The sequence below is a fragment of the Macrosteles quadrilineatus genome, unplaced genomic scaffold (assembly GCF_028750875.1).
Source record: "Macrosteles quadrilineatus isolate MER2022 unplaced genomic scaffold, UCM_ALF_1.0 Scaffold_9__3_contigs__length_116548681, whole genome shotgun sequence".
NCBI classification, from domain to species: domain Eukaryota; kingdom Metazoa; phylum Arthropoda; class Insecta; order Hemiptera; family Cicadellidae; genus Macrosteles; species Macrosteles quadrilineatus.
In genome coordinates this window covers 2,501,256-2,513,389 of record NW_026542602.1, presented here as the reverse complement: position 1 = coordinate 2,513,389, position 12,134 = coordinate 2,501,256, and the positions used below count along the sequence as shown (strand labels likewise).

General features: G+C 35.7%; 1 protein-coding gene across 1 annotated transcript in view; it reads right to left on the bottom strand.

Annotated features, from left to right (window-relative positions):
• Positions 1-5,200: 5,200 nt before the first annotated feature.
• The window catches only part of LOC129002005 (probable chitinase 10), a 44,231-nt gene continuing 37,297 nt past the window's right edge, over positions 5,201-12,134 (bottom strand). The window contains exons 40-50 of the mRNA XM_054429484.1: positions 11,815-12,008; positions 11,271-11,371; positions 11,025-11,152; positions 10,511-10,625; positions 9,784-9,963; positions 8,882-9,093; positions 8,219-8,354; positions 7,755-7,897; positions 6,906-7,091; positions 6,459-6,584; positions 5,201-5,910 (exon numbers count right to left, since the gene is read on the bottom strand). Coding sequence (XP_054285459.1) covers positions 5,707-5,910; positions 6,459-6,584; positions 6,906-7,091; positions 7,755-7,897; positions 8,219-8,354; positions 8,882-9,093; positions 9,784-9,963; positions 10,511-10,625; positions 11,025-11,152; positions 11,271-11,371; positions 11,815-12,008 — 1,725 coding nt within the window. The 3' untranslated portion in view covers positions 5,201-5,706. The remainder of the gene's footprint in view (positions 5,911-6,458; positions 6,585-6,905; positions 7,092-7,754; positions 7,898-8,218; positions 8,355-8,881; positions 9,094-9,783; positions 9,964-10,510; positions 10,626-11,024; positions 11,153-11,270; positions 11,372-11,814; positions 12,009-12,134) is intronic.

Genomic DNA, 12,134 nt, shown 5'->3' with positions numbered 1-12,134 from the left:
AAAATATTGTATATTTAACAATTGATAGTGTTCAATACCACCAAGCTCATTTAAATTATTGTATCATAAAACTAGTATATTTGTCATCCTAGTGGATCAGCTGAAGACAATTTTAAGGCTTATTTCAATGAGTTTCAATTTGTTAACTGCCACTACACATCGTCTAATTTATAACTCTGTATTTTTATATTTTTTATTTTGTATACTACTTATAATTTATGTAATTTTTATACATTAACTGTGTAAACATTATAAATAAATGTGTATACTTCTTTACTTTCATTTTTTATTTTTACCAAACCAATCCTTAAGTTTTAGGGATTAATATTAATTAGTTTTTAAGGTTTGCTTACATAACACTTAACATTGTAAAGTTTACAAAAAATAGGAAAAAATTAATTGTTAAAAGATAATAGGCCCTATACAAGTTTTAATATGAGATTTTAAGTTGGCTGTCATACTTGAAAATGGTAAGAAAGGGTAAACATTCTGCCCCTAATATTCTACAGCTCCTTCCGAAAATTCCTCCGAAATGAGTTTGCAATTTAAAACTACTACCATATGTTTATTTTTTTATAAAACATACTTTAAACGTTCCTAAGAATTATTAATGAACATAAAATACTAATAAATTTGAATTCCGCATATTGAAAAATATTTAAAGACAATATTAAAGGTATAATCATATTTGTGAATAATATCTTGACTGAGTTTTCACCACATACTTTTTGTTGCTGTAGTTTTGATGATTCATAATATATCAATCCAAAAATAAATTAGTGACTATTACAGTAAAGCAATTAAGATGAATAGTTCTATTTTGTGCTGAGGTGTGAGTGAAATAGGTGACACATCCCCTGATATCACTGTTCGATCTGATTAGAAACACTATATTAAGCCTGATAGAATATTCCGGTACAATCTTTGCGTTCTATCTGTGTGGAAGATCACTCCGTGACTCACAATGAGGTCTTCTCTACATCTTTCCCTCTTGCTAATGACATTTTTATTCGGTAAGTACGACAGAAATTCCATATTTTAATCTGATATTTTTAATTTTCTTATATTAAATGAATATTTTTTGAATAATTGAAGATTATGATTGAAAAGCTTTTTATCAGAATATGTTCTGTACACGTCTAATACAAGAAATTAAATGTCAAAGCAAAGACACAAGCTATTAGCTATGTTCACAGTAAAACAATTGTTAAGCATTAAGAAAATTATAAAAAACTTAATATCAATTAATTTAGGCATTGCATTCGATAGAGGACAAGTCTCTTTCAAGTACCTATATATGAAGTTAATAATCATGTAATTAATTAATGTTTAAGATAATATATTACCTCCTTTGTAGGTATTACTTTAAAAAGTACTAAACTCTAGTTTAGTTAGTTATATGGTTAAAAATCCAATAATTGTACAGCATAGATGATGTTCAAATTATAAATAACCAATGTTGAAGGCTCTAAAATTAAGTACTCATAGAGATGCGCTTAGGATCTGCAAAACACATGAGTATCCCAAAAATATCTAGTCATCATGTGAAAAATGTTGGCTGCAATTATCACATTTGTTTATTTTAACTTAAAGCATTAGAGTAATCCAGTAATCAAGAATTCAAAGTTTAAATTCACATCAGTTTAAATTATTGTACCTGTCACAATCATTAAGAAAATTGGTTGTTGTAAACCAATTGTTGGGTGAGTAGCAAACGATACTTATCGTCATACTACCAGCAACAAGTTTTACAATAAGTTTTTTTTTTTTTTTTCGCTAATTCAGACATGTAGACTAACATAATCTGACAAATATTTGAATAATTTAATCACTTTTGAAACATGGAATGGGTACTCTGTGACTCATACCTGTATTTGGAATTTTTATTCAGCGGATTTAACCCAATGTCTTTTGTAACTATCATTTCACGTGGAATTTCACAATACTCTCTATAGCAGAGGTTCCTAGGGGTCCACAAAAATCATTCCAATTAAATTTATTTTTAATCACTCACCAAAAGCGCCTTTTTCTGAAAATAAAAGTTTTGGTTTGTATTACAAAATGTATATTTAGCAAGCTAACTCATGCCTATGAGCAGGGAAATAACGGTTTAATAGGGGGTGAGGGTAATTGAAGGGGGTCCGCATTACATACATAATTAATCACGGGGGTCCTTGAGTAGATGAAGTTTGAGAACCCCTGCTCTTAATCAGGTTTGAGAACCTGTATTGCATCTTCTATAATGGGCTAGTAAATTATCACAACACTCTTCACGGTTGTCTTCGTAAATCAAACACAAATGCAATATTTGCTTGCGGTGGACAAGTCTATATGCGATGAAAAGGGGAGTTAGCTTCATTGACAGCGTAGCATTGTTGTAAAATTAACAATTATTGCAAAACTGACCGGTTAATTTACCGTACTCCAGCTGACTTTACCGGTCCCTTTCTGCAAAATGATTTTGTGGCTTAGAAAAAAATACAGAAAGAAGCTGATAACTGTGTAGTATGACAAAAACATTTCCACGCACAAGATTAGTAAAAAAAACATGTTTTCTATAAGAAGAACATTGAAAACAGGGGTTTTCACATTTATTATTTGTTATATTTTTTACTAATCAAAATTTTACTTTGCAGCTATGATTGACTTGCAAGAATTGCCAAGAAAGTTTGAACTTTTTGGAACATTACACGTAAGTCATCTTTTGAATAATTAGGTGAAATGTGAAGTGTATAACACCATTGGGCATTGACCATGGATGCAAGTACTTATTGTAAAATCTTAAACTTTGGTGTGTTTGTTAGAAATCATGTTTTCCTCTTATTTGAGGGAAAATGTTATAGGTAGTGTGTTTACTCTTTTATTGTAAAACCAAATTTTAAGCAATAGGTTCTTCTATTTGGTTGTAAACATTTTCAAGTTAGTAAAATAAATTACAAATGAAGATAAGACTGCAAGACTCTTTTAGTGTTATCTGACATCAAACACTCTAAAACTAAGTTTCCACAATGTACAACAAATCATTTTGCTGTAAATTCTGCAAATCAAACATTTTCTATATTGTGATTTATTATGCTGTAGACCTAAGGCATGTCTAACTACACTTGTCAAATGCCTTGTCTAAAGTACACTCCTCAGTTCCGGAGGCACCACTGGGCCCAGAGATTATCTCATCACCTCCCTGGCTCCACATTGAGAGGTGTTGTTCATGTAAAATAACATAGGCAGCGCTGTGATGTCAAGCGTCACATTACTAACCTCAGTTATTTAAAAAATTCTTAGTTCTAGAAATCTTAAATATCAGTTATGTGCAGGGGAGACTCAAACGCAGCGTTGAGACAACACCACAGCCGCACGTGACAGTTCACCACTACCACTACTACTACTACTGCTGTCCCGACATGGCTGCTAGAGTGAAGAGCGACCCTCGGCTAGCTCAGGCGTTGCACAACGCATCTTGTAGCTTCGACAAATCAAGCGTCCGCTGTGAAGTACCTTCCTCTCAACAACACCAGCAACAACAACAACAACAGCAACATCATCCTCAACAGCAGCAGCAGCATCAAAAACAACATCCTCAACAGCAGCAGCAGCATCAGCAACAACATCCTCAACAGCAGCAGCAGCAGCATCAACAACAACATCCTCAACAGCAGCAGCAGCAGCAACAACAACATACTCAACAGCAACAACATGCTCAACAACAGCAGCAGCAGCAACAACAACATACTCAACAACAGCAACAACATGCTCAACAACAGCAGCAGCAACAACAACATACTCAACAACAGCAACAACATGCTCAACAACAGCAGCAGCAACATCCTCAACAACAGCAACTACATCCTCAACAGCAAAAAACACAAACCATGAAACCCTACAGAGCAGGTCCGTTCTACATTGACCGACTGTTCAACGACCCGTTCGGCAAACAGTTTTTCGACTTTGTTACAGACAATTTTGTCAGAAGAGACAGTGAGAGGGAGCTGGATGAATGTTTAACATCTGCCTTCGACGACCCGATCTGTACAGATTTCTTCAACTTTTTCAATCAAAACTTCATGAGGAAACCAGAAAAACACGTGGCTCAAACTAATCACTCCACTCCTGTGCCACTCCATGCAAGTCAACCAGGGAATACACAACAACCTCACCAGTTTAAGGATTTGGAACATTTTAGAAAAGTGGACGGTATGTTTAACGAACTTGAAAACAACATGAAGAAAGCCTTCTCGAAAACATCGGATTTAGGGAAAATGTTGGGTGTAAGATTCGATGATTTTAGATGAGTTCACTAAAACACAAATGGAAACACGGGTATCATTTTTTCATTTTTTGTATTTTTTTTTGTAAATTTCATACACTGTGATTAAAATGTATTGTAAGATCTCTCTACAAAATTTTTTTGAAAACCTGTTTTCTCTCGCAACAAAATAATTATTTGGTTTTATATATTTAAATTTTTGTTAGTAAATTTTTAAACTATAGCTAGCCTGCAAACCATTATATGATGTATAAACCAAAACCATTGAGAGCATGCAATAAACATTTGTTGTATTGTATTTTTCAGTGGTGTAGTCATAAATTTTCCTATTCAAGAACGCTCATCATCGTCTTAAAAAAACACACAAAAAATCATTAATAAAATAAAATAATTACCTTATCCAACCACAGTTGTTCATATAATGACTAGTTTCATTCCTTGGAGCTTCATCAGTTCAATTTGTATACAACCACATCATCAATACATTAATACATCGTGGTATGTCAATAGATTCTTTAAAAAACCATCACAATCACAATAATTGAAACTTGTTATGTTGATAAAATATTTAAAATGGAATAAAAATTGATAAAACTGTACAGGCTGGCCAGCACTGTCTAATCACTGCCACTGACTAAATAAAACCAACTGAATCATGATGCCCCTTCCCAGTGCCACCTGTATTTCAGTTTTTCTTTTGTTCTTACTTTATACATCTTTGCTTTGTAACTTGTCAATATGTATCAAATATAATATTTTTACATGGGTAGAGTTTTTTAGCTTTGTAGATGGTGAATTTATAATTCTATCAGCCTGTACAGTTTTAATCGTCAATTTTTATTCCATTTTAAAAATCTATTGCATATATTGTAATCCTAGTATTCAAAATTAGGTAAACCAGTTGATGTAAATAAAATCCAAAAAATGTAATGTAGATCACTTTAATCGATACTATACATTGTATAAATACATTGGTCTAACCTAAAAATGGCACAGTATAGTTAAAATGTAAAATGACTTGATCAACACAATTTATGAGCAAATCTTTACTTAATATCTAAAATTATGTCAAGATGGCCACTTATGTCAAAGCCAAAGGATGCACCCAGTCTCCCTAGTTCTATCAGCTTTAAACCTTTATTTTCTCTGTTTATCAAATTCTATCACATAGGCTAACTTTTTTGTCAAGGAAGTAATATGAACCTTTGAGTCCTTTTACAAATGACATTTCTAGTTTTTACTACCATTACTCACAAATTAATCCTTTTTCTAATTCTTTTAACTTAATCCCAGTTACTTCTCCTCATTAACATATTTTTCCTTACTGTCCGAACATACCAGTTTCAAACCAAAACCGATTTAATTTGTTTGCCAATTTTATACCTTTAGTTCTTAATGTTGTCTCGACAATAACCAGCTTTGTTTCACTTAACGTCCCTTCATTATAATTTACGGTGGGCTGGGTCGGCAGCAGTACAGTCCTCGGAGGTTCTTCCAGTCAGCTGTGGGACGCTGGAGGAGCGCAGACCGAGGTTGAGAGCCGTCAACAGAGGATTCCGTCCACAGCCGCAGTTGTTGTTAAAGTCGTCCAAGTCCAGCGCCCAAACCATCGCACCTCCCAGGCCGAGATCCTTTACATACTTCGCCTGCGGGAAAAAGGTTTTGATTTAATTTAGCTGTAACAATAGTCCAAAATCACGTGCGGTAGGGATTTGTTGCAGCCCTATGTAAACAGGAAATTTCAAGATTAAAAGATGCTACCAACTTCTTTTTACCAAAGAGTGCTTGGCCAACCCATAGTAACTTGTGAATTCATCTTATGGTTGCCAGATTGGTAAGTATAATGGATCATGATGTACATTTCGCCACTTGTGTGGCATCATCAGAGGTTTTTTTGCCCTAGGCACGAGCACGGGCTAGGCCTAGGGGCTGCGGCTCTATTACTGAGATAAAATCCATTGGTGATTTTGTGGGATTTTACCCAGGACCGAAGTCCCGCACTCTAACCACTAGACCAGCTCGCTCCCCGAGGCACTGTATATTTTTGTTCTTAAAACTGGGAATACTACACAAAGTTGTAACATGTCTATTTACACGAATATAAAAATAACTGTTATGTAATTTTTTTACAATTTTAATTTTTACAGCCAAATTTCAAACTATGATACTTAAAGATGACATATATTTATCTTACCTTTCTGCTGATGTCCGAGACATCGTCGTAGCCGATCCACTGATCCTCGTAGTGAGCCACGGCTCCTAGGGACTCCTTCGCTGGTCGCTCCACTACCCAACCATCCTCACGTACTCTCTCGCATATCTACATACAGGGGTTCGACAGTTATTGTTTGAACATAACATAAGATCATTTATTTAAATCCCAATGATCATGGACAGCTGGGTCCAATTTTGAACTGTAATGAAGCTATAACTTTTCTTATGATCAATCTGGCTACCTTTTGATCGCTAAGCGAGAACTATAACTACTCAACTACGTTTATTCTGAAACCAGCAACCACTTTAACATAGGAACGGGATGTCTACAACTCTCCTTAGTCAAAGGCATACCTAAGACATTACAATTGTTTTATCTGTGCACACCTCCAAGTAACAAGTTTAACGAGGTCTGGCTATTACATACCTCATAGAAGGCGAGAGCCCCAGCGTTGCCTGTGTAAGGCCCCGCCATGCCTGGGCCCTGAGTGGGGGCCCCGAGCCCCGTATCTGCAGAGTCCGCCAAGGTGAATGTTTGACCATACAGAGGCATTCCCAGCACCAGCTTCTCTTTGGGAGTCCCTGCGTCCAGCCAGTAATGCACGGAGAAGTTCTGAAAACACATTAATGATTGGATCAACTTAACCTCCAAATCGTAGTCTTGAAATTTATGCCCTTGTCAAACACCTTCAAACTTACATTTCATTCAAAATTAATAAAGAATCTTAACTCTTATATACACAGTCAATAAAAACATGTCCTTGCTCACTGCTACAAGAGGCGGTAAAATTTAAAGTAATTGATATTATAAGGCCTTACCTTAGCAATCCTGCTTTTTAGGACAAAAAACAGGATTGCTAAGGTAAGGCCTTATAATATCAATTAATATATAAGCAATCCAGAGGCTAAAATGATTGAAAATTTTAAGGCATAGACTACAATGCAAATACCATAAAAATTAAGGTTTACAAAATGTTATAAACATTTTCATAAATTAATCTTAAATAAATTAGTCAAGCAAATGGATCTATTCTGTTATCCATGTTGGAAGACTCCTCCAAAACTTCATACAAAATAATTGTAATTTGGTTTAGCTTCAGATACATATTTTTATTATTTATCCCTATATTATTCTCCCTTTCAAGCTACACATTAACATTTTAAGAATTTAAAATAAATTTTGGTGAGTAGTCACGCTACTTAAAAAGTTTTCCATTTTGCAAAGAGTTACAGAAAATTTCACTTAACCTCTCTTCGCAGATTCATGACAACTCACAGTGTTAAAGGTGGGGAAGACGTCTCCGTCATAGTAGTAGAGAGGGGCAACGTGGCCTGTGCGGTTGTCCCAGTAGCCGTGGTAGTCGTACGCCATCAGCCCCACCCAGTCTAAGTGCTCAGCCAGGGTAGGTACGTCATAGGCTGCCACAATAACATGTTAGCATAAAATCTCAACTCTTGCTTTGTTTCAAATCCCAACTCAACACATTCCGTGTAACTGTCAAACAACAAACATTTACTTAGAATACCTGAGTGTTTTTTACTTAAATATCCGGTCATCACACCTCTTTTTGTCTTCTGTCCTACTCCGATTACAAGACCTAACAAATCAACATCAAATTGAAATAGTATGTTGGATTTGATAATGGGTCACACGATCCAAACTAGTAATTCTCTGACTACTTTTATGTAGGATTGAAGGTACATAGCCTGAGACATTGTTGGCAAACGTAGTACACTTACCTCTGTCCACCACCACCTTGCTAGGAGAGACAGCTGCTGATATAAGCAGACCTCGTGGCTTCAGTTCTCGACTCAACTCTTTGACAAGTGCTGCGAAACCTTCCTTGTCTGACGGTGGCCCAGCGTTGCAGTTCACCTGGTCAAAAAGTGACTTGTCAGGGCATCATGAAACAATTATGACTTCAAGCCAGTTTGCAATATCTGGTGTCTTGTTTTCTCATTGTACAAGAAATATAAGGAAATGGTTTTACCCTCACCAGGATGTTTGAATTGACTTATTTCCCAAAAAAATTTAGCTACCAACTCAAAAAGTAAACACAGTGAACCCTCATTAATCCAGAACTGAGGTCCCATAAGTCAACCTGGTTGATGAAAGTGCAGAGTAAATGATGGAATCATCTTAACATGGCAAAATGTAGATTGTTGATGGTTTGAAACTAGAGGTTGTCTTGGATTATTGTGCTAATTAAATGGACCCTAGCAAAAGAAACAGCTGATCCTAGTTGGTCATAAAAAAGCTACACAGACCATCTTACATTCTAGAACCACCCTACTGATATTTATCTTAAATTTACACATAGTACATCACGTTCTTGATCTACCAATCAAGTCGTAGTTGATGAGGTTTGGATTCATGAGGGATTTTTGACAAATAACACATACCTGCCAGCAAGTAGGGTATTCCCAATCCAGGTCCACACCGTGAAAGTCATGTTTTTGTAGAAACTGTGACAGATGCTTCACAAAGCGAGCTCTGGCGTCAGGATCGTTGACTAGTCGGCTGTACTTATCTCCTTTAGAGTCGTTCCAACCCCCCACCCCCAGCAGCACCTTCACTCCCTGCTTCTTCAGCTGAGTCACCTGACGGTAGAAGTCTGGTGAGGAAACAGTTCAGTATTAGTTGTTAGAAGGAAAAATATTTTGATGTCATTTTCATGGGTTTTTGTGTGGATAGCAGATTTACTTTGATTGAAGAATACTCAACTCCAGCAAAAGAAACACAAAATATTACACTATATACAAAAATTAGAGTGCACATTCAGGTGGTGGTCATCTATCTATACAAAGATCATTCATTATGACTTATTCTCATAATTAGGAAACATATTTTGTAGAAGATCCTTCAGAGGGACAAAACGTCAAGTTTTGTTATGAACTTTTTGTGTGATCAACTACCAAATCGTTTTTCTTAGATTATAAAAAGGGAAGCCATTATAGGTTAGGAATGTTTTTAGAAAAGGAATAGAGTTCATCCAGCTTATCTGAGAATATTAGAGTCCACAGAATATACAGAAGACTAAGACTTCTTCAGAGAGGTCAAAGTAATCTCTAAAGAAATGCTATATTAGAACGAAATATCAGTATATATATATTTGTGTATCTAATAGGCTCTGGACTCTAATTTTCTCAGGCAAGCTAGCTAAACTCTAAGCCTTTAAGTTGTGTGATTCTTTCCTTTTCTCTAATGCATCCCTGGGTAAATTATCCTCCAAAAAATTTAACCACGAGAGGGAACTTAAGTGTATAAAGTACAACTAGCAAGACAAGTGTGGTTTAGTGGTTACCGTTGTCAACGTCGGTCCACTGGTCGTGAGGCTGCACGGTGAGTGACTTCTCGTCCAGAGTAGCGAAGGCGTACACAATGTGAGTGCAGAGGTCTGTGTCAATGTTGGTAGGGAAGTACTTGCCCAGACCTTGCCTGTGCCACGCCCAGTTGGTGAAGTAGCACACCACTTTGCTTTTTGCTGTTAATATAAATTATTTAGATAATCGATGTTCAATAGTGAAACAAGATTTCCCATCCTATTCTGAAAACTGGTTTGTGTTTTATATTGGAGCTTTTATTTTGTAAGAGATTTTAAAATTGTGCTTTTTAAATTATTAGAGGATTAGCAAAATATATTTAAAACAAACACAAACAAAAACATCTTACAAAATACATTATTGAACTTGCAGGCTCTCTACCCATGTTAGCTTATTTTTTAAACCATTGTAGATTATATTTTTGTCAACACTTGTTTACTAATTATTAGAGACATAATGAGCATGTTTCTGGTTAATATCGTTATTCACAACAAATTTTACATATTTAAGTACTTTTAAATTGAACACGAATTATTTTATATTTTTTTCATCTACCCTGTTATAAAGATTTCATTCAATTTTTTATGTTAATATATTTGGTCAGCGTAGTGCTTTATACAAACAAATTTGACTGTAAATAATTAATCTTTACCATCCCACAAACCAAATGCTTAATTCAATCCACTTCCCTCATACAACACAACTTACCCTCAGAAGGAATGGTGTCAACATCTATTGGTCTGTCAATCTCAGAAGGTATTGGTGGAGTTGGTTGGTCAAACGCACAGTTTGCTCTATGAGGCACATCACAGGCCTGCTCTTCCTGCAACATCAAGAAAGTCTGTGTAAAACAATACCAAGTCATTCCATAAATAAACACTCCACACATCACAGAGCATTGATTCTGTGAACTCTTGACAGCACAAATTGCTACATTATGTGTCTATGACGCTGAAATTTAGACAATTACTCATGTTATGAATTATTGCCCTTTACATGCATTACAAGGGTGTTACCTCGACTCCACAATACCTAGTTAACTACACAATAACAGAGCTAACTTCGATTAGAGAGGTAGATTTGGCAACAAAACAAAAGTTTTTTGGAAATTTTTTAGAATTACTTTCTTTAAGATTACCAAGATTTAACACAATGTCATTTGACGATAATAATTTTAAATCAAATATGATTGAAAGCATACAATAAGGAATGAACAACTCACCGCATTGAAGTGAAGCCTCGAGGGACAGACTCGTTCCACAGGTCTTCCTTCAATACAAGCGTAGTATCTGGTGCAGTCAGAGGTGTGCGGTTCTGCTGCTATGCAGCCTCTATCTCTCATCTCTGGACCTAAGCATTGATTATGTTTACAAACGGATGGTTTCTGAGCTAAAATCATTGTTGAGGGACAGGGAGATGTTAATTTGTGTTAACTGAACTGTGATGTTATCTGACACTAACAACATACCTGGAGAGTCTAAGCTACAGTCGGGCCCGGGACCAGGGTATTTCCTCAGAACTCTGTTGATGGTTTTCAGCAGAGGATACTTTTCACAGCCACATGTGTTTCTGTAATGAATTAAATCACTTGTAGCCAACAACTTGTATGAAAATAAAGTCCCTACAACAGAGCTCCTTCGCATAACAATTCAAAAAATCAAACATAGCTTCTAGGTTTTAAATAATAAAATATTACTCTATGGTGTAATAATTCTGTTTAAAGTTGTCATAGCATAGGTTTGAGTTTATTTAGGAGTCAACTATTGAAAAGTTATTCTCATAATAAAAATTAAATAATGCAAACATTAGTATTTAGTACTCCTGTTGAGCTAAATGAAAACTAAATTTGTTTGGGTAAAGGTAAAGAGAAAGTTTATTTGGATAAGGAAAATTAATGTTTAAGACATGCAAAAACATATATTTTGCTAAATTGGAAACCGAGGATTTTTTTATACATCAGCTGTACATAAATGAGGTATTTTCGTATACAGAGGGATGAAAGTTGTGTTTACCTGAAATCGTCGAGGTCCAGCGCCCAGATCATAGCTCCGCCCAGGTTGTTGTGTAGCACATACTCCGACTTGTGACGGATCATAGCTTGGTCATCGAAGGACACCCATTGGTCGCCCAGCCGAGCGTAAGGTCCAATGGCTCCGTCAGGGTCCTTCACAACCTCCCACGACCTCTTCAGGATCCGCTCACAAATCTGTTTGTCAATTTTGAAAGATTTTCAAAGAGGGTTTTAAAGACCACTGTAACTTTTTAGCATCTTAAAGCTGATAACCTCAATTTGCATTTACCTGATAAGAGTGTAAAAAATCTCTTTTTATCC